The following is a 23,639-nucleotide window of genomic DNA, read 5'->3' as shown; positions in this document are numbered from 1 at the left end:
AGTTGAAACACAGAGGAGGAGGTTGTGTGATGGAAGGGGGTGTAAATGAGGAGGTGGTGAGAGAGAGACAAGGCCTCTGATGGCTGAGTGCATAAGGCAGATAAGCTGTTTGCGCTGGGGTTTGTAATATTAACAAATCTGATATCAGTAATCTGCTTTGCACACACAGAACACAGAAAATACCCTGACAAAATACTCCCCTGAAAAAAATAAATCTGTCAACCGTGTTGGATGATTAAATGTTTCTCTACTTCTTCCTCTCCCGCCTCTCTCTCTGAGCCTTTTGCTCTACAAAGCTTTCCATTTAGCATTGTCGTACCAACACTATGATTCCCACACCCACGTCTTTCACAAGGAAAATTAGAAGACAAAACGCGGGTGAAAATTACAGACTAATTGTAGTAATTGAGAGTGAATGGGTACAGTAGGTGTGTACTGGTAACGTGGTAACATGGGCGTGCGGCAGGCAGGCAGGCAGGCAGGGAGGATGGGATGAAGCTTAGACAGATGTTTTCAGTAATACCATTAGATAATCCTTTAAATCCACCAAAACAAGATCATTACTGCTAGGTCTATTTCTGTGAGCGTATCTCATCTATTTGTTCTGGCAGGTTTTCAAACAGCCTGGGCCCAGGTCATTATGTAAAAGACTACGGCTTTATCAAAATACAGCTCATCTAAACTGCACGGCACCGCATTCTGAAAGGCGCTTGAATCCAATTTTAAAAACTTAAACAAAAACACAATGATATGGCAACCGTTATGTGAATCCAATATTGTTGTACAGAGCTGGGAGTGGAGAACCCTGGTATGCCTTAATCTCATCTATAGAGAGCTTTAAAAATAATGCAGACAATCTATTTTATCATGTGGGTTATCAGATCTCAGAACAACACATAAAGGGAGGAATCAGGGGACAGCACAGTGGGACCTGGGATGGCTGAGGGGACATTAAAGGCTTTTTAGCTGTGTTGCAGAGCGAATATAGGGTTTGATGGAATCTGATCTGAGGTCAGTCACTAGGCTTTAACCATTAACCTCTCTGCTTAGCCGGAGATAGGATAAATCATGTCCCTCAGGTTTCTTTGCATGATGCACTGATAGGGATGAAACTTTTACAGCGCAGCTATTTTAAAATGCATCAGCTCTGAAAAAAAAAAATAGATAATGATATGAAATGCATGGTGCTTTTCTCACCGGATAGTGCAAGTAGACTGTCTGCATCCACACACACACACACACACACACACAGTCAGTATGGTACTAGAATCCAAATCCCCATGCCCAAAAGGGCTATGTACAAGTGTGAGACAAAATGATTACAAAGAGATATTGCTGTAGTAATTGACAGTAATATTCTGTCTCGCTCTCTTCCTACAACCTCCCTCTCATGTCACTCTGTTCCCTCCAGTCATATGACAATCTCTCTCCTCTTCATTTTAACAACAACTTGTTTTGGCTTCTCTCCTCCTCCTTCTCCTCCTCTATTCTCTCCCCCTCTCAACATTTCTCATTCTCTCAGCTCTCAATCCTTGGCATAGTCCACCGCCATGCTGCTTTCTAGACCTACTGACATTCTTCTAGAATATTCTACAGTACTCTCCTCTATCCCTCCCGTTAGGCATTACATTATTTTGCTCGCTCATCCTATAAGGTCATCCCTTCATCTTTGCCCTCTACTCCTCCTCCTTCACACTCTCTCCTTCAGAGGGAGCACAGGTCAGATGTGTAGCTAACCTTTTCAAAGCAGGGAAGCCATGTTACAAATGGTTCACTAGCTCCTACAATACTCTTCACTTTATATGTGGACACTACCGATCTCTGTTCACATGAATCTGTTATTTTCACATTCAGTTCAGATATACACTGAGTGAACAAAACATACCCCGTTCAAAGGCACTTAAATATTTTGTCTTGCCCATTCACTCTCTGAATGACACAAATCCACAATCCATGTCTCAACTTTCCCAAGGTTTAAAACTCCTTCTTTATCCTGTCTCATCCTCTTCATCTACACTGATTGAAGTGGATTTAACAGGTGACATCAATAAGGGATCATAGATTTCAGCTGGATTCACCTGGTCAGTCAATGTCATGGAAATAACAGGTGTTCCTAATGTTTTGTACACTCTGTGCACAGTATTAACGTTCAGAAATATTAGGCCTAGTTCTGAGATATTAACATTCTGTTGCAGTGTGTCCATTTTTTACCAATGGTTTTGAAAATGTAAATGCATGCATGGCACCCTGGTTTTCTATTATTCAAATGCAGAATTAGCCATTGGCCCATCTCCATTTTGCTCACATTGAAATGGCTGTCAACTGCCTGCATTCACTCCAAAATAACATAATAAAAGCCCAGAGCTCATTTTTAAATGTGCATGACCATATGTCCACACATATTCATGGTTCCCTTTGAAATTGCAGGTAATATTATGCATAGCTCTCTGTGTTCAATTATATCTGCATGTGGTGGGGCTGGAATGTACGGTTGGTCCTAAATGAAAGTGATTATGCCTGGTCTGAGTTAGTGATACAGCAGTGAAATAGGAGAGAGAGTGGGTAGTGGGAAGGGGGCTGAAACCTTCAGCTTCCCGTGCAGAGCACTGAACACTCCATATATCATACACACAACGCTGGGCAGACAGAGGGACGGACAGGGAATAGGTTTATTTCACTGCTTCATAAATAACCAAGATTCACTCAAAAACACCACACTGATGAGTCTCCCAGTGTAATTAGCTACTTTAGCGTTCGGTGCCTCTGCTTTCTTTCCTCAGATGCTCACTTGCTCATATTTCATTTAGGTGCCGACCCCAAATGACACACTGTTCCCTTTATAAGGCACTACATATGACCAAGTTCCATAGGGCTCTGGACAAAAGTAGTGCACTATAGGGTATAGGGTACCATTTGGGATGCACCCATGGAGTGTGATAGAGAGAAAGGGCAGACCGTCAGCCTTTCAGTCTCTCTATAAAGCCCACCAACCCCCCATGGAGTTGTCCCCCTGGACATACAGAGAGCCGGGTGGGACGACAACAAAGTCTATATGATGCTTTATCTCTGGAGTGCATCGACTGTATTTTCAAGACAGGTCAAGCAATTTCCCAGGTGTTATCTTGGAAGGCATTATATGAGAGCCAGTACATCACCAGCAGCTATCCGCCATTCTCCAGTCAGAGTGGTGATTTAGGTTGGCCAATATAACAGAGTGGTCTATAGGTTGTGGTTCTCCAGGGTTGTGATGGCTGGGATATGGAACAAAGAGGGACACAGGTGTGGGAGGACCTCTTTCCACCTCGTAATGTGACTTCCTGCAGCAGGCAGCATTCAAGAGACTTCTCACTAAACCTGAAATAGCACTGGAAAACTATCTGGTCGTGGGGAGGGGAGTGGGCCGGGCATACTGTAGCTGCCTGGTCCAGTTGTGTCTGGATGATTATGTCTGACTGTCTCCTCTCAGAGTCTTGAGACAGATGTGGTTGGGGTTTGGGAGGGTAGTGAGGGGGCTGTCAAGCAGGAGAGCTCATTAGTCAGAGAGATGCAGTGTGTCTGTGTGTGTAGTGTGTGTGTGTGTGTGTGTACAGTGGGGGAAAAAAGTATTTAGTCAGCCACCAATTGTGCAAGTTCTCCCACTTAAAAAGATGAGAGAGGCCTGTAATTTTCATCATAGGTACACGTCAACTATGACAGACAAATTGAGGAAAAAAAATCCAGAAAATCACATTGTAGGATTTTTTATGAATTTATTTGCAAATTATGGTGGAAAATAAGTATTTGGTCACCTACAAACAAGCAAGATTTCTGGCTCTCACAGACCTGTAACTTCTTCTTTAAGAGGCTCCTCTGTCCTCCACTCGTTACCTGTAATAATGGCACCTGTTTGAACTTGTTATCAGTATAAAAGACACCCGTCCACAACCTCAAACAGTCACACTCCAAACTCCACTATGGCCAAGACCAAAGAGCTGTCAAAGGACACCAGAAACAAAATTGTAGACCTTCACCAGGCTGGGAAGACTGAATCTGCAATAGGTAAGCAGCTTGGTTTGAAGAAATCAACTGTGGGAGCAATTATTAGGAAATGGAAGACATACAAGACCACTGATAATCTCCTTCGATCTGGGGCTCCACGCAAGATCTCACCCTGTGGGGTCAAAATGATCACAAGAACGGTGAGCAAAAATCCCAGAACCACACGGGGGGACCTAGTGAATGACCTGCAGAGAGCTGGGACCAAAGTAACAAAGCCTACCATCAGTAACACACTACGCCGCCAGGGACTCAAATCCTGCAGTGCCAGACGTGTCCCCCTGCTTAAGCCAGTACATGTCCAGGCCCGTCTGAAGTTTGCTAGAGTGCATTTGGATGATCCAGAAGAGGATTGGGAGAATGTCATATGGTCAGATGAAACCAAAATAGAACTTTTTGGTAAAAACTCAACTCGTCGTGTTTGGAGGACAAAGAATGCTGAGTTGCATCCAAAGAACACCATACCTACTGTGAAGCATGGGGGTGGAAACATCATGCTTTGGGGCTGTTTTTCTGCAAAGGGACCAGGACGACTAATACGTGTAAAGGAAAGAATGAATGGGGCCATGTATCGTGAGATTTTGAGTGAAAACCTCCTTCCATCAGCAAGGGCATTGAAGATGAAACGTGGCTGGGTCTTTCAGCATGACAATGATCCCAAACACACTGCCGGGCAACGAAGGAGTGGCTTCGTAAGAAGCATTTCAAGGTCCTGGAGTGGCCTAGCCAGTCACCAGATCTCAAACCCCATAGAAAATCTTTGGAGGGAGTTGAAAGTCTGTGTTGCCCAGCGACAGCCCCAAAACATCACTGCTCTAGAGGAGATCTGCATGGAGGAATGGGCCAAAATACCAGCAACAGTGTGTGAAAACCTTGTGAAGACTTACAGAAAACGTTTGACCTGTGTCATTGCCAACAAAGGGTATATAACAAAGTATTGAGAAACTTTTGTTATTGACCAAATACTTATTTTCCACCATAATTTGCAAATAAATTCATTAAAAATCCTACAATGTGATTTTCTGGAGAAAAAAATTCTCAATTTGTCTGTCATAGTTGACGTGTACCTATGATGAAAATTACAGGCCTCTCTCATCTTTTTAAGTGGGAGAACTTGCACAATTGGTGGCTGACTAAATACTTTTTCCCCCCACTGTATATGCGCTCGCGTGTGCGCAAAACGGGGGCCCTGCTGCTCTCTACACCCAGTGTGAGCTTCTTATGCAATTGGTGGGGACAGAAGGCCGGGACACACACTGTCACACCCGGGCTCCCGCTACCTACTGCTCAGCTGTGCTGTGGGAGGAACAGAGAGGCTGGAGGGTGAGTGGTGAGGCAAGGGCAGGGAGGCTCCTGCCTGTCTTCCTCTATGGAGGCAGGGCTGACATTTACATTTTTACATTTATAGTCATTTAGCAGACGCTCTTATCCAGAGCGACTTACAGTTTTGTGAGTGCATACATTTTTCATACTGGCCCCTCGTGGGAAACGAACCCACAACCCTGGCGTTGCAAGCGCCATGCTATACCAACTGAGCTACAGGGGACCTTCTATTTACCATGGAAGGCTGTGGGCAGAGGTTGGTTCTGCTGCTCACACGCTACTGCAGACTAAAATGAATAAAAGTATCTGAACTGGATCAGGCTCTGGCTGATGAAGCCCCATATTGGGGTCCAGAGCTATGATGGAGAGGGACCAGAAAAGTCTGAGACAGCAGGGGCTCTCTGTGTGTGCGTGTGTGAGTGAATCAGTGACAGAGCGAGAGAATATCCAAAGTAAGCTTTGGCAATATGTACATTGTTACGTCATGCCAATAAAGCAAATGGAATTTAATTTAATTGACAGAGAGAGAAATGGCTCTGAGCTCCCATTTCATTCACTCCGCTGCCATGGACACAGTGGCAGGTCAATCACTGCTTGTGGTTGATCTGACATGGCATTTATTACAAAGGGCCAGTCAATCATAAATAACATTCTCCTGGGCCAGCACAGTGACAAATCTATGTTTGAAAAGCCGAAATATAAAAATGACCTCCTCTTTGTTTTATACTGTGAACACAGTTATATGAGTCATTGAATAGGGCCCACAGTTTCATAATGCTCTCATGTCATGTACTTTCACCCCCAAATACAATATCCTAGTTATGTCACAAGCCAACATCTCTCTCTGTGTGGAGGAGAGGCCCATCGTTTCCATGCCAGAGAGCCGGTGACAGAGGACATTAAATGTTACTGCCGCCTCCCTCCCTCCCTCCCTCCTCCTCCTCTCTCCTTCCCCGTCTCCAGGACTAGGCCATAGATGACTGGGATGACAACAACACAAGCCCTGGCACTCCACTCCCGGAGCAGCACAGTAAATATTAAAGGAAGTTCATCAAAGTATCATTCAAGGCTGCGTTGAAGACAGCTGGCGTGGCATCAAAGGCAATGAAACATATGGCGGGATGACAACACGCACCGTTGCCCGCCGCCTGCCTGTCCAAGTTAGGGATTCTTTCTGTTGGTCTGATCACTTTTTCCTCGGTTGTGTTCTTATCTGTCTGTTTACTTGTTGTGAAAGTTGAGTTATGTCTTAAGTCTCTTTAAATGGCTTTGGCAGTTATCAAGACGCTGTACCAAATGGCACCCTATTCCCTACATAGAGCCCTATAGGCCTTATTCAAAAGTAGTGCACTATTTAGGGCACTGGTCAAAAGTAGTGCACTATATAGTGAATACGGAGCCAATTGGAATGCAACCAGTGTGTAGCTGTATTACAGGGGAGCAGAGGATACAGTGTGAAGTCAGAGCATGCCTATTCAACTGGAGCCATTACAGCAGACTTTTAGAAGGTTTACTAAGTTCTTTGTGGGTCTATCAAAGCCTCTTTAAAGAACAGAAGCAGGCCCGCTTTCTAAATTATCAGTGGAAGCGTGGTGCAGTCTCTCTACTTCTCTGTGGGAGAGAGTATGCTTACCGATGCCTGGGTGGAACAGATAGCCACATATTATATGTATGAGCCAATCCTCTATAGGTAGGCCTGAGTGTGTCTGTACATACATATACTGTACTGTTGAAAATGAGAGCAGCTTATACAAGCCTAGTATCGCCTTTGTTTCAGTGCGTGTCCATGTATGTCCATTGCTTATTTTATGAGCACCTCTGTCCCCTTGTGTAGGCGTTCTCTCTGGCTGTATGTGAGCACTGTGCTGAGTATGTACTGGAGGTGCCAGTCTCTGCCTACCGCGCACACGTGTCTGTGTTTTTGTCCTTGTGTGAGCGCCTTCGTGCGTGCGTTCACCCTCAAAGTTGATGTGTATTAACTGTGACTGCATGGCCTATAATTCAGAACAGCTTGCTCTCATTAGGGCTTATAGCAGTCCATCCCACCCAAGCTCCTTACACACGGGGCAGCTTAGCCTCTTCATCCCCACACTGATATGGACCTCAGCCCTGGCCAGTCCCCAGACCACACACTGACTGACTGACGACCATAGCACCACAGTGGGTGAGATGGAGCCGGGCCCTTAATTGTCACTGAACATCCACATCTGACAGAAACCTCTGCTATCCCCACAGTATGAGAAGGGTGAATAGAGGTCAGATACAGCATGGTGACCAGGGACACAGAGGTCACTGGCAGGGACACTAACTATCCAACAAGCCCTCTGTAGCTAGATCCCCTATTCAGGGGCCATGCCCATTCCCTAGATTTACTGCCTTCATGTAACACTTGGCCTGATCATTGGAACACAGTGAACTACTGTGACCTGGGAGTCAAATGAGGTTGCCGATGTCTTTATTTATACAGAGAGAAGAGAAGAACCACAAACAACAACAACAACAACAACTGATGACAGAGGAAACTGCTCTTTATACCATTTGTAGGATCTGGTGAGGATGGGGTGAGAGGGTGAGACATGAAGGAGAGAAGGGGGAGGAAGAGAAGTGGTGTGAGGGAGGTGAGGAGGACCTGAGGAAGGCAATTATCTGCCGTTAATTGCTCTAATTAGCTGAAACGGGCTGAGATGGTCTAAGGTGATGGGTTGCCATTAATTTAGAGGACTCTGGGATGGACACAGCGTATAAGGTGTTGGTTTAAGCCCAGATAGGAGAGAGCGGCAGCTCTCCTACTGATAGCAGTGCTGCTGATAAGACATGGCCCCTATCACCACCTCTCTCTGCCTCGCTCCCTCAATCCCCATTCCCCTCGCAGCCAGAGAGAGAGGGGGGGGATGGCCATACAGGGAGTAATGGAGAGATTAGACGGAATGAGGGAGGCGTGGCACTAGTGGAGCGATGGAGAGGGGTTAAAAGGAAAGAGGGGTGCTGGGTCGAGGTGGAGGAGAGAGGAAAGTTGTCAACGGTCCATACCGTATGACAGGCATGGCTTCATATGAGGACACCAAGAACTGCGTTTCCTGTCTGAAATCAAATATGTGCTCTGACTGAAAACCATGTGGAAGCTTCCCTTCCCAAGCTCGCTATACTTCACTTCCATCAACTAACCTCATTAGTATTGAACATACTGTACACCTAGGAAAGTAATCCACTTTGGATGTGGAGTGATGCAGCCATCTTCTTTTAGAGAACCCTTACAGTAGTCCCAGCAGAGAGAGAGGCAGAGAGGGGTGGAATAAGAAGATGAAGGAAACAACCACAGAAGTCAAGAAAGCCCTTAAACACACAGAGCTCCTCTTTCAACACTTCAAATACATGTTTTAGATCTACATTAAAGGTTTTTTTTTGGGGGGGGGGATTACTGCTTTTGTTACAAACAATTTATCAATGTTGCACAAACTTGTTTTGGCACAGCGTAGGCCAAAGCTCAGTGTATGCAAGACAAATGATTCAAACCAATGAAGCCGAGGCACTCCAAACTGTGGGAAGGTTTGTGCTCCAGCATCAGTTTGTGTGAGTGTGTCTGTGTGACGGAGTGTTTGTGTGCAATAGGGGCCTACGCAGCCTGTAACAAGATGTAATTAACAAGAATAATGGCTGTGCTCTCCTCCAACCGTGAACGAATGAAGCGTTGATAGCCGCTCGGTCCGCGGACGCAATCGTGTCTAATTTTCTGCAAAGGCCCAGATATGAGCTGGCTGCAGCAGGCAGGGAATTATGATAAGACTGTCTGGCTTAATGACTAGAGAGTGGCCATGCCGGCTCAACTTCACACTTCAGCAAGGACAACGACTGCTCACTCACTCACCTTCTAAAACCACCAAAACTTCCACACAACAAAGTCAAGGGGATCTGTTTCAGGGAGAAACATCAATGTTTTGAGCTATCAACAAATGGATAAAAGTATCTATTATTATTTATTTTTTTATGAGCATGAGTGACACTTGCACTTGCCACCTATTAAACACATCAGTGAGTGGTGCGAGTGTTTGCTGTACCTACCTCTCGATGATGTCAGCGATGACACAGGCAAACATCTGCAGGCCCTCCGGTAGCTGCAGGGCCACTGTGAACAGAGACAGACAGACACAGACAGACAGACAGAGGTAAGGTTAAGAGGACAACCTAGCCAGGCTACACACACAGCTGCAGTTTGAGTGACAACCACGTTATTTAATACATCCTAGACAGCATATACATGTATCTTGTTGCTTATGTTATTACTGCAGAGTGCTTCACTGAGACAGAAGGAAGCTGACATTTCAAGGCATTACTGTTGCCTTATCTTACTGAGTGATGCACTAGAGGAAATGGAAGTGTATGAGCTCCGTCTTCACACCTCCCTTCTCTTCCTACCGATCCATTAGTCACCTTTCTCCAACCGTCTCTCTCAATGACAGCCAACAGCTTTATGAGTCACAGCCACACACACACAAATATCCCTCTCACCGTGCAGACCGCTATGCATCCGGAAACTTTGTGTTTCTTCTCATTCTGCATTAAGATAGCATGGAGAAACGGATCAAATCGCTGTGAAATGGGAATCAAGCAATCACACGAAGGAAGGATTGGTCCTGCTGCTGATGTGAAGGGCTGAGAGCAGCGTGTTTCCGGTAGGAACTTGTCAGTGTGACACCAGCTAAGACGAATCAATGGAAAATGCTTTCATCAGGAGGTTGACTCATTGCCAGGGTTGAGAAGCAAAATATCACACCTCTTTAAATGATGCCAACAACTTTACAGAGAAAAAATACTATAAAAAAAGGCATGCTCTCTCAAAATGTCGTTTCTCACCCAATTTCCTTTTATTGTTGAGAACGTGCATGATTTAGGTTCATCTTGAACGTAAACATCAAATAAACATAATGACATCTAAGACATAACAGGCTATAGGACATGGAGAAACAGCTACTCTTAAGGGTCAGAGGAGGGGTAGATAACTGCGACCCCATGGGAACACGTACAGAAAACTGGTCAGATAAACAACTTCTGCAGAGTACCACAACTAAATCCATATTTCAAACAGACGCAATACAGTGACAAAATTCAAAAACATTTCAAACAAAACATGGTTGTTTTTCTGTCATAAATTACAAATACTGTAGCCACAGTCAACAGTAGTAGGCAAAACGCACAAAACAGGGGTTATCAATTACAGCATAGTTCTCTCAAAACTAGGCTAGAAGGCTAGTTCATCCATCCCTGGCAAAGTGCTTACAGGTGTTGCAGGTTCTGCACTGTTGGCAAATGTACAACATCACAGTAGGTCTAATCCTTTCAGTTTTCAATTGATATCACATTAATTTCAGATTGGAACAGATCCATTTTGAATAACAAAGAGGTTTTTTTCTCCTCACATCAAGCCCTTGCCTGATTCTTGCATAAATTGGTTATCCAGAGCTGTTGTCTTGGTAACAGACTGATGTCCTTATGTTGGCGTGGTTACATATTGTGGTATGCATACTTATGTAAAGTCCTTAGCATCAATGAACATTTAGCCTTTCTTTACTCAAATGGGATTATATCACAGTGTGATATTTCATACTTGTGTACAAGCCGTTCGTCCACTGTCCTCTGTTTCACAAATCCGCTTTGATTCGATGTCATTTGCAGTAATTGAAGAAACACTTTAAATGTTTTCCTGCATCAAAGGTAACACACTCTCCATTCACAGTGCATACTAAGATCAGTGGGCTGGCTCTAGCAGACACTGGGACTCATCTCAGCACAGTGTCTGGAGGGACTGACTGGAGGATGTGTTTAAATCAACTTTAGATAAAGCAGGAAGACAGTGTTGACAATGTTTCACTGTCAGACAGCCCCTGTCACACATCACCTTGATAAACCAATCAATGCGGCTACAGTCAATAGACACTTAGACTGCAGTGTTGATAAATATTTAATTAGGCCCATGTTCACATACTGCAGTGGTTTCCTACAGCAAAGATAAACAAGAAAAACAGGACTGTAGGCAACACTGAACAATAAAAGATAGCCTAGGAAAAATAAAAAGGGCACTGACCGAAAGAAAGGATGTCTCTGAAGCGTTATGGATGGAGGGGAGAGGGAAGGAGGAGAGGAGTGTGTATCTTTCTGATGAAAGGTTAAGGGATCACTGTGCACCATGTAGACAGACAGAGACAGGTCATTACTTGGGAAAGGGCGAGTTTATTAACCGAGAAAGGTTTCTAAGCCTCACCACAGCCCTGGCTGACAGAAGCCAAGAGCTCTCTCTCCATCTGCTCTCACTGCTGAAGGCTCTGCACAAGGGTTTAGAAGCATTTGTTTGTGTGTGTGTGTGTGTGTGTGTGTGTGTGTGTGTGTATACACATGTGAGCTGAAAAGTCATGAATGTCACAGGAGCATTAACACCAATCAAATGTCAAGAATGCTTGTGTGTTTGTCATTCACCCCCTCACTCTCACGGACACACATACCAACATGTGCATATGATAGTCTGTGATTGGTTTGAGTGTCGGCCTGTCAGCCAGTGCACGGTCTGCTGTCATGTGTCAAAAGGAGGAACATCTTGCACGTGCAGGGGGAAATAAAATGGCTCTGCATTGGTTGGCAGAAAGGGTTTTTTCAGTCTGGAAGGTGCCCACAGAGAGTTGGTGCAGCAAGGAGTTTTAGTGTGTGAATGGAGAAAAGGTCAGCTGACGAGCTAAACAACCTAGTTCTCTTCCAAGTCCCCAATCCTGTTTAGCCGGGCCCCAGCACTGAGATTTGTTCTGTATCAGATTTGACTTTTTGTCTAGAATAGTATTAGCATTCTATAACAGTGTGGACTGGAAGGTGCATCTGTGTGTTCAGTTCAGTCTGTAGTTCTTCAGCGTAGTCGTTAGGGTAACAGTATACTGTGGGGCACACTTAGTCTGCACTTAGAGTTGTGCTTCTGCAGAAAACAGTTGCCTCAACCTCTGTCTGCAATTAGTGGTTGGCTGCTCTAATGGAGCTTCTCCCAGACTCTTCACTTTCTAAAACATTCTCCAAAAAACATCTGTAGAATTCTGTAGATGTAACATCGGAAGAATTCCGAGACGTTAAACGAGAAGACCAGAGGGAAATCATGCGCGTCTGCGAGTGCTACTGCTAACCTTTTGATTATTTGCGATGCTGTTGTGTCTCTTCTGAGAGAAACAGTTCTGTGTGTTAGTTTGGCAGCCCTGAGGGAAACATTTTCATGGTTCCTCCAGACACACACGGTTGTTTGTCTTTCCGTTCACTTTGCCCTGCCTGTTTCCTGCCTTCCACTTTCACAGGTACAATTCAGTGTGCAAGGCTGAACAACTGTCGTGAGAACGAGACCATTGCAGGCACGGAAACTCAGCACACAGGAAAAACAAGATGAAAAAAATATACAAGGACAACATAGAGACAAATTGAGGTATGATAAAGAATGTGATCAGTTAAACTATGGCTGTATTATTTAACAATAACAGATGTAATATAATAATTTGGTGGCTGCTTATATTTGTCCTATTTCATTGGAAATATATTTTTTGCATACCCCAACCCCCCCCCGAGACAACCTTGGAAAGTGGGGTCACGGCCAGGGGCAGCCATTATCAACGGTGACCCTGGAGCAATTAGGGTTAAGTGCCTTGCTCAAGGGCACATCAACAGATTTTTCACCTTGTCGGCTCTGGGATTCCAACTAACAACCTTTGGGTTACTGGCCCAACGCTCTAACCGACAGGCTACCTGGTGCCCAACCAGATGTTGCTCCTGCACATATATTTGGTGCAAAGAAGAATAGAAGCCTTCTGAAGATACCATTTTGAGCCTTAAAAAGAATCTGTACATTATGTTCATTTTCAGACAGAATAGCGCAGATTCTTGGGATACCATGAAAATAGTCTGAAATTATCACAGTAAAATCTGAGATATTTGACGTTTCTAAGGAGCTATGGTAACTCTCCAGAACCAAATGTATGCTCACTTAGACGTTGCTTCTGTTACCACTCAACAATCGAGGCTAGGCAGTAAAAACAATGGTGTTTGCTTGCTTCATTTCATTCCATTCCAACAGGAAGTGAAAAGACCAAAACAAAGAGGCCAATTCAACTGAGAATGAGCGAGAGAGGCTGAGTGAAAGGGGTTCAAAGCCCAGGCAGAAACAGATGGACTCAGAGGGAGAGAGAGAGAGAGAGAGAGGGGTAGAGTGCAACAGAGTCGATAAGGTGATCTTTGGCCCTGCGAGCCCAGAGAGAGAGGAAGCACTCTAATGAAACCATCACAGAACAGAGACAGAGGCTGCATCCTAAATGCCACCCTATCCCCAATAGTGCCTAGAGGGCTCTGGTCAAAAGTAGTGTACTGTATAGGGAATAGGGTGCCATTTGGGACATAGTCGGAGCGACAGGCAGACTGAGTCACACCAAAGCTCATCTCACCCCGACCATGGGGACCAGTCATAGACCACCCCATTCTCCCTACACACCACCACCTGTTACTTAGCTAGACTGTAACTCCTTTACTGTATGAAACACTTGTTGTTGGCTGTCATTTACATCACCAAGGGATCAGCGTTTTGGCATGCTCTTTCAGTAACACCCGGGTGGATATGGCAGTTTAGATTTTTGGCAGCGTTGGGTGGATTACTCCCACGTGTCTTTAATTAAGTTAGCATGTTTCACACCATACTGATATATTGAATGCTGCTATTTTCTTCATTGTTCCCTCTTTCCCCCTTCCCCTCCATTCTAGCTCTCTAGGTGTGATTGTCAGATGGGAGTATCAGTGCCATCACTGTGACCTGTATGTGTGAGTGCACTGTGCAGTGGGAATGCAGGGACTTGTGGCTGTTGTAAGATAGTGCGTCAAAGAGTGACAGGGAGTGACTCACAAGCCACAGTGGTGAAAGTGGGGTCCCTCACCCCTCTCATCACAACCCAATAACCCCTCAGCCCTCTCATCACCATCACAACCCAATAACCCCTCTCATCACAATCACAACCCCTTACATCACCATCACAAACCAATAACTCCTCACTTTACCACCACAACCCAATAACCCCTCACATCACCATCACAACCCAATAACCCCTCACAACCCAAAAAACCTTCAACCCTCTCATCACCATCACAACCCATACCCCTCACAACGCCATCACAACCCAATAACCCCTCATCACCATCACAACACCTCACCACCATCACAACCCAATAACCCCTCAGCCCTCTCATCACCATCACAACCCAATAACCCCTCAGCCCTCTCATCACCATCACAACCCAATAGCAATACATTAGCCAGGAACTGATAGACACACCTCATTAGTCTATTCCAGTATTTGTATTTATTAGGGATCCCCATTAGCTGCTGCCAAGGCAGCAGCTATCGTTCCTGGGGTCCAAACATATTAAAGCACTTACATTACATATAAAACAGTACATCATATGACATTATTACACCCACTACCTATCCACAATACAAAATGTTTAATACCACCATACAACAATATCACAATATGTGCGTATGCATGTGTCTATACCCTTGTGTGTGTCTCTTCACAGTCCCCGTTGTTCCATAAGGTGTATTTTTACCTGTTTTTTAAATCTGATTCTACTGCTTGCATCAGTTACCTGATGTGGAATAGAGTTCCATGTAGTCTTGGCTCTATGTAGTACTGTGCGCCTCCCATAGTCTGTTCTGGACATGGAGACTGTGAAGAGACCTCTAGTGGCATGTATTGTGGGGTATGCATGGGTTTCCGAGCTGTGTGATAGTAGTTTAAACAGACAGTTCGGTACATTCAGCATGTCAACACCTCTTACAAAAACAAGCAGTGATGAAGTCAATCTCTCTTCCACTCTGAGCCAGGAGAGACTGACATGCATGTCATTAATGTTAGCTCTCTGTGTACTTTTAAGGGCTGTGCTGCCCTGTTCTGAGCCAACTGCAATTGTGTAAGGTAATAGCATAAGAAATATATTATCCAAGCCTAATAGAGTATATTATCCAAGCCTAATAGATAGTAGAAATGTAATGAATAGGCCTATTCTGAGCTTACCTCTCTTAGACGTGGCCTGTCTCACCCGCCAGACTGTCTTGTGAATCCTATGTTGAACATAATAAACAGCTCTCTATCCACCGGATGTGTACCAAACTCACTAAAAGTGGCAGTGATAAAGCCTCTCTTGAAAAAGCCAAACCTTGACCCGGAAAATATAAAAAACTATCGGCCAATATCGAATCTTCCATTCCTCTCAAAAATTTTAGAAAAAGCTGTTGCGCAGCAACTCACTGCCTTTCTGAAGACAAACAATGTATACGAAATGCTTCAGTCTGGTTTTAGACCCCATCATAGCACTGAGACTGCACTTGTGAAGGTGGTAAATGACCTTTTAATGGCGTCAGACCGAGGCTCTGCATCTGTCCTCGTGCTACTAGACCTTAGTGCTGCCTTTGACACCATCGATCACCACATTCTTTTGGAGAGACTGGAAACCCAAATTGGTCTACACGGACAAGTTCTGGCCTGGTTTAGATCCTACCTGTCGGAAAGATATCAGTTTGTCTCTGTGAATGGTCTGTCCTCCGACAAATCAACTGTACATTTCGGTGTTCCTCAAGGTTCCGTTTTAGGACCACTATTGTTTTCACTATATATTTTACCTCTTGGGGATGTTATTCGAAAACATAATGTTAACTTTCACTGCTATGCGGATGACACACAGCTGTACATTTCAATGAAGCATGGTGAAGCCCCAAAATTGCCCTCGCTAGAAGCCTGTGTTTCAGACATAAGGAAGTGGATGGCTGAAAACTTTTTACTTTTAAACTCGGACAAAACAGAGATGCTTGTTCTAGGTCCCAAGAAACAAAGAGATCTTCTGTTAAATCTGACAATTCATCTTGATGGTTGTAAAGTCGTCTCAAATAAAACTGTGAAGGACCTAGGCGTTACTCTTGACCCTGATCTCTCTTTTGACGAACATATCAAGACTGTTTCAAGGACAGCTTTTTTCCATCTACGTAACATTGCAAAAATCAGAAATTTTCTGTCCAAAAATGATGCAGAAAAATTAATCCATGCATTTGTTACTTCTAGATTAGACTACTGCAATGCTCTATTTTCCGGCTACCCGGATAAAGCACTAAATAAACTTCAGTTAGTGCTAAATACGGCTGCTAGAATCCTGACTAGAACCAAGAAATTTGATCATATTACTCCAGTGCTAGCTTCCCTACACTGGCTTCCTGTTAAGGCAAGGGCTGATTTCAAGGTTTTACTGTTAACCTATAAAGCGTTACATGGGCTTGCTCCTACCTATCTTTCCGAGTTGGTCCTGCCGTACATACCAATACGTACGCTACGGTCACAAGACGCAGGCCTCCTAATTGTCCCTAGAATTTCTAAGCAAACAGCGGGAGGCAGGGCTTTCTCCTATAGATCTCCATTTTTATGGAACAGTCTGCCTACCCATGTGAGAGACGCAGACTCGGTCTCAACCTTTAAGTCTTTACTGAAGACTTATCTCTTCAGTAGGTCATATGATTGAGTGTAGTCTGGCCCAGGAGTGTGAAGGTGAACGGAAAGGCTGGAGCAACGAACAGCCCTTGCTGTCTCTGCCAGGCCGGTTCCCCTCTCCACTGGGGTTCTCTGCCTCTAACCCTGTTGCAGGGGCTGAGTCACTGGCCTGCTGGTGCTCTTTCATGCCGTCCCTGGGAGGGGTGCGTCACTTGAGTGGGTTGAGTTACTGACGTGATCTTCCTGTCTGGGTTGGCGCCCCCCCCCCCCTTGGTTTGTGCTGTGGTGGAGACCTCTGTGGGCTATACTCGGCCTTGTCTCAGGATTGTAAGTTGGTGGTTGGGGATATCCCTCTAGTGGTGCGGGGGCTGTGCTTTGGCGGAGTGGGTGGGGTTATATCCTTCCTGTTTGGCCCTGTCCGGGGGTTTCTTCGGATGGGGCCACAGTGTCTCCGGACCGCTCCTGTCTCAGCCTCCAGTATTTATGCTGCAGTAGTTTATGTGTCGGGGGGCTGGGGTTAGTTGGTTATACCTGGAGTACTTCTCCTGTCTTATCCAGTGTCCTGTGTGAATTTAAGTATGCTCTCTCTAATTCTCTCGTTCTCTCTTTCTCTCTGAGAACCTGAGCCCTAGGACCATACGTCAGGACTACCGGGCATGATGACACCCTGCTGCCACCAGTCCGCCTGGCCTTGCTGCTATTCCAGTTTCAACTGTTCTGCCTGCGGCTACGAAACCCCTACCTGTCCCAGACCTGCTGTTTTCAACTCTAAATGATCGGCTATGAAAAGCCAACTGAGAGACCTGAGCCCTAGGACCATACGTCGGGACTACCGGCCGTGGTGACTCCTTGCTATCCCCAGTCCGCCTGGCCTTGCTGCTATTCCAGTTTAAACTGTTCTGCCTGCGGTTATGGAACCCCTACCTGTCCCAGACCTGCTGTTTTAAACTCTAATGATCGGCTATGAAAAGCCAACTGAGATTTATTCCTGATTATTATTTGACCATGCTTGTCACTTATGAACATTTTTGAACATCTTGGCATGGTTCTGTTATAATCTCCACCCGGCACAGCCAGAAGAGGACTGGCCACCCCTCATAGCCTGGTTCCTCTCTAGGTTTCTTCCTAGGTTTTGCCTTTCTAGGGAGTTTTTCCTAGCCACCGTGCTTCTACACCTGCATTACTAGCTGTTTGGGGTTTTAGGCTGGGTTTCTGTACAGCACTTCGAGATATTAGCTGATGTAAGAAGGGCTATATAAAATAAAATTGATTGATTGATTGAATCTCAAAGTTGTAATTTGCAGGCAGAGCGTGGATAGCCTCCTGTAACTCTGGGTCTTGCAGGATTTCATCAGGAATTTGATTGGCCACCCGCCGTGGTCCTCATACTAGGGTAAGAATCAAATAATTTGACTGTGGGAGATAATTGACAAATTCAGATAGGAGGCTTCAGATAAAATAAGGTGTAGGGGTATAGTCTGATATGATTATTGGTAATACTTTACATTAAGTTGCTCTTATATATGAGTTGTTATATATTGTTGTAGTAATTGCTTTGAAATTGCACAGTCCCTATTCCTCTTGTATAGGCCTAATTACAAAAACCACTCAACTCCATAAACTATTATAATCCAGTCACTATAACAAGTTAATACAATGTTGTAGTTTATATTTTATTATAGCATAACTAAGAGCAACCTAATGTAAAGCAGGATTCCCCAACTGGTGGCCCGCGGGCCGAATTTATTTGGCCCCCCTAGTTTTCTGAGATGTGGAATTGTTGGACATAAAAGACTAAAAACACCAGCAAATCAGCTCCAAGTGATTTTTATTTTGGAAATCTGTTCCAAAGCAGAGATATACTGTATGTTATTCAAATCAAATTTTATTTGTCACATACACGTGTTTAGCAGATGATTGCGGGTGTAGTGAAATGCTTGTGCTTCTAGCTCTGACAGTGCAGTAATATCTAACAAGTAACATCTAACAATTTCACAACATATACCCAATACACACAAATCTACTAAGGAATGGAATTTAAGAATATATATATATATATATATATATATATATATATATATATATATATATATACACACACATACACACACACAGTGGGGAGAACAAGTATTTGATACACTGCCGATTTTGCAGGTTTTCCTACTTACAAAGCATGTAGAGGTCTGTAATTTTTATCATAGGTACACTTCAATTGTGAGAGACGGAATCTAAAACAAAAATCCAGAAAATCACATTGTATGATTTTAAGTAATTAATTTGCATTTTATTGCATGACATAAGTATTTGATCACCTACCAACCAGTAAGAATTCCAGCTCTCACAGACCTGTTAGTTTTTCTTTAAGAAGCCCTCCTGTTCTCCACTCATTACCTGTATTAACTGCACCTGTTTGAACTCGTTACCTGTATAAAAGACACCTGTCCACACACTCAATCAAACAGACTCCAACCTCTCTACAATGGCCAAGACCAGAGAGCTGTGTAAGGACATCAGGGATAAAATTGTAGACCTGCACAAGGCTGGGATGGGCTACAGGACAATAGGCAAGCAGCTTGGTGAGAAGGCAACAACTGTTGGCGCAATTATTAGAAAATGGAAGAAGTTCAAGATGATGGTCAATCACCCTCGGTCTGGGGCTCCATGCAAGATCTCACCTCGTGGGGCATCAATGATCATGAGGAAGGTGAGGGATCAGCCCAGAACTACACGGCAGGACCTGGTCAATGACCTGAAGAGAGCTGGGACCACAGTCTCAAAGAAAACCATTAGTAACACACTACGCCGTCATGAATTAAAATCCTGCAGCGCACGCAAGGTCCCCCTGCTCAAGCCAGCGCATGTCCAGGCCCGTCTGAAGTTTGCCAATGACCATCTGGATGATCCAGACGAGGAATGGGAGAAGGTCATGTGGTCTGATGAGACAAAAATATAGCTTTTTGGTCTAAACTCCACTCGCCGTGTTTGGAGGAAGAAGAAGGATGAGTACAACCCCAAGAACACCATCCCAACCGTGAAGCATGGATGTGGAAACATCATTCTTTGGGGATGCTTTTCTGCAAAGGGGACAGGACGACTGCACCGTATTAAGGGGAAGATGGATGGGGCCATGTATCGCGAGATCTTGGCCAACAACCTCCTTCCCTCAGTAAGAGCATTGAAGATGGGTCGTGGCTGGGTCTTCCAGCATGACAATGACCCGAAACACACAGCTAGGGCAACTAAGGAGTGGCTCCATAAGAAGCATCTCAAGGTCCTGGGTGGCCTAGCCAGTCTCCAGACCTGAACCCAATAGAAAATCTTTGGAGGGAGCTGTAAGTCCATATTGCCCAGCGACAGCCCCGAAACCTGAAGGATCTGGAGGAGGTCTGTATGGAGGAGTGGGCCAAAATCCCTGCTGCAGTGTGTGCAAACCTGGTCAAGACCTACAGGAAACGTATGATCTCTGTAATTGCAAACAAAGGTTTCTGTACCAAATATTAAGTTCTGCTTTTCTGATGTATCAAATACTTTTGTCATGCAATAAAATGCAAATTAATTACTTAAAAATCATACAATGTGATTTTCTGGATTTTTGTTTTAGAATCCGTCTCTCACAGTTGAAGTGTACCTATGATAAAAATTACAGACCTCTACATGCTTTGTAAGTAGGAAAACCTGCAAAATCGGCAGTGTATCAAATACTTGTTCTCCCTACTGTGTGTGTATATATATATATATATATATATATATATATATATATATATATATATATATATATATGGACAAGCAATGACGGAACGGCATGGACTAAGATACAGTAGAATATTATAGAATAGAATACAGTACATACATATGAGATGAGTAGTGCAAGATATGTAAACATTATTAAAGTGACTAGTGTTCAATTTCTTAAAGTGGCCAGTGATTTCAATAGGCAGCAGCAGCCTCTAATGTGCTATTTAACTGTGTGATGGCCTTGAGATAGAAGCTGTTTTTCCATTCTCTCGGTCCCAGCTTTGATGCACCTGTACTGACCTCGCCTTCTGGATGATAGCGGGGTGAACAGGCAGTGGCTCGGGTGGTTGATGTCCTTGATGATCTTTTTGGCCTTCCTGTGACATCGGGTGCTGTAGGTGTCTTGGAGGGCGGGTAGTTTGCCCCCGGTAATGCGTTCAGCAGACCGCACCACCCTCTGGAGAGCCCTGCGGTTGTGGGCGGTGCAGTTGCCGTACCAGGCGGTGATACAGCCCGACAGGATGCTCTCAATTGTGCATCTGTAAAAGTTTGTGAGGGTTTTAGGTGCCAAGCCAAATTTATTCAGCCTCCTGACGTTGAAGAGGCTCTGTTGCGCCTTCTTCACCACACTGTCTGCGTGGGTGGACCATTTCAGTTTGTCAGTGATGTGTACGCCAAGGAACTTTAAGCTTTCCACCTTCAGCACTGTGGTTCCGTCAATGTGGATAGGGGGGTGCACCCTCAGCTGTTTCCTGAAGTCCACGATCATCTCCTTTGTTTTGTTGACATTGAGTGAGAGGTTATTTTCCTGGCACCACACTCCCAGAGCCCTCACCTCCTCCCTGTAGGCGGTCTTGTCATTGTTGGTAATCAAGTCTACTACTGTTGTGTCGTCTGCAAACTTGATGATTGAGTTGGAGGCGTGCTTGGCCACACAGTCATGGGTGAACAGGGAGTACAGGAGGGGGCTGAGCACGCACCCTTGTGGGGCCCCAGTGTTAAGGATCAACGAAGTGGAGATGTTGTTTCCTACCTTCACCACCTGGGGGCGGCCCGTAAGGAAGTCCAGGACCCAGTTGCCCAGGGCGGGGTTCAGACCCAGGGCCTCGAGCTTAATGATGAGCTTGGAGGGTACTATGGTGTTGAATGCTGAGCTATAGTCAATGAACAGCATTCTTACATAGGTATTCCTCTTGTCCAGATGGGATAGGGCAGTGTGCAGTGTGATGGCAATTGCATCGTCTGTGGATCTATTGGGGCGGTAAGCAAATTGAAGTGGGTCTATGGTGACAGGTAAGGTAGAGGTGATATGATATGATCCTTGACTAGTCTCTCAAAGCACTTCATGATGACAGAGGTGAGTGCTACGGGGCAATAGTAATTTAGTTCAGTTACCTTTGTTTTGTTTTAGTCATACAATATATTTATTTGGGCTTCTTGTGATCAATTTGCAGTCTACAAATTATTTGTAATTAGGTTCCAGCCCCTGACCATCTGCTCAAGAGCAAAATCGGCCTGCGGCTGAATCTAGTTGATGATCCCTGCTGTAAAGAAACAAGCCATTTAAATGTCTCCTGGCAGTTAGATTTGGAAGGGTGGCCCTGCCAGACTACCTGGCAGGTAACCTCTTTGCCTAATTGCGCATGGGCAAAAGTGTCGTGTGATTAACTGGCTAATAGCAGCTAGTTAGCTAAAGTAAAGCTTGATGACGAAAGTTAATTCCTGGTCCTTAAAGATATTTAAAAACGTGTTCTATGATGTTTCATATATTTCGTTCATATAGATAAGTATCAAGTAAGTTAGCTATCTAATCACTCTTTCAAACCATTTGAGTCAGCTTTCCTTGTTATTAGCGTTACATTAGCAGGTCGCTAGCTGTATCTGCGTCATAATTCTGTATTCATGGTGGCAACTTATAAATGTTTTGTTAAAAGCATGTCCCATACACCACGTACTCCGTTATTTCTTGTGTGATAGTGTTAATATAACAGAAATTTATATTTACCGGTTCGTTTTTTAGCAGAAACAACTTGCGTTTCGACAGTCGGCGCCGCCATGTTTTCGGTGCATGTGGGAGCCAGAAAGGCAGCAGTAATCAAATGCAGAGTGCCATCGATGTGTGATAATCGAGCAGCGTATTGCTGTCCGTGGTTCTGAATCTCTATTGACACGAGTTGATAGAAAATGTCGCATTTGTTCAGAATGAAATAGTAATATATGATTTTTATTTCATTAACAGTAACCTTCATTCTTAGCAACATTATCAAATCAAACTTTTGTAGATCTATCCTCCATCACAAGTTACAGATGTAGGATCTTAATTTGAGATACATCATGCTGCAACCATCTTATTTGAAATACATCCTGCTGCAACCAGAAATATGAATTATTATGTGGATTATAATTAATGGACATTTTTGTATGGGTTGATAAATTTTTCGTAAGGGGAAATCAACAAACTTTAGAAGCTCTTTTAAAACCTCAACACACTACAAGTTTGCGTTTCCTGCCTTGTAGGAAAATTCTCAGCAACAAAAAGGTGATCAAATTAAGATCCTACATCTGTATGAATATATCCCAGTAATTGTAATTGTAAGAGGACTCAACATTTTCACCTCCTGTCTGTGCCATTGCTGTTCAGTGAGAATCTGGCTATGAATGAGACAGGGAAGGGACAGAAATGACTCACAAAATATCATGCCTACAAGAATTGAGAGAATTGAGATAGCTGCAGTGAAAATCACACTGCCTTATTTAGCAACAACATTTCCCATGTTCCCTGCTGCTTATTGTTTTCCCATACAGTGTTGTTGTCTCAAGTGTATGCTTTCCTGTAGGCCTACATATACTTTAGTATGTAAAATATGCCTACAGCAAGCTACCTTTTTTGAAATAAAATGTTTATGACAATGGGAGCTTGCTTGCTGTCAAGTCCTGCATTTTCTTCCATGTTATTGAAGTAAGTCTTCCATTAATTGTGCTGCACAGTTGTAAGTACAGTCACAACCCATT

General features: G+C 44.3%; 1 protein-coding gene across 1 annotated transcript in view; it reads right to left on the bottom strand.

Annotated features, from left to right (window-relative positions):
• Window positions 1–22,684, bottom strand: part of dph1 (diphthamide biosynthesis 1) — a gene marked incomplete at its 5' end in the record, with an annotated part of 68,228 nt that extends 45,544 nt beyond the window's left edge. Inside the window, 6 exon segments of the mRNA XM_084142611.1 lie at window positions 3,454–3,512; window positions 9,418–9,481; window positions 15,432–15,478; window positions 18,178–18,275; window positions 18,279–18,280; window positions 22,633–22,684. Of these exon segments, the coding sequence (XP_083998737.1) occupies window positions 3,454–3,512; window positions 9,418–9,481; window positions 15,432–15,478; window positions 18,178–18,275; window positions 18,279–18,280; window positions 22,633–22,684 (322 nt within the window).
• Window positions 22,685–23,639: the final 955 nt, after the last annotated feature.

This window comes from Coregonus lavaretus (assembly GCF_964263955.1).
Source record: "Coregonus lavaretus genome assembly, chromosome: 26".
Classification (NCBI taxonomy): Eukaryota; Metazoa; Chordata; class Actinopteri; order Salmoniformes; family Salmonidae; genus Coregonus; species Coregonus lavaretus.
Note: the sequence above shows the minus strand (reverse complement) of the source record. Positions and strands in the feature narration are given on the sequence as shown.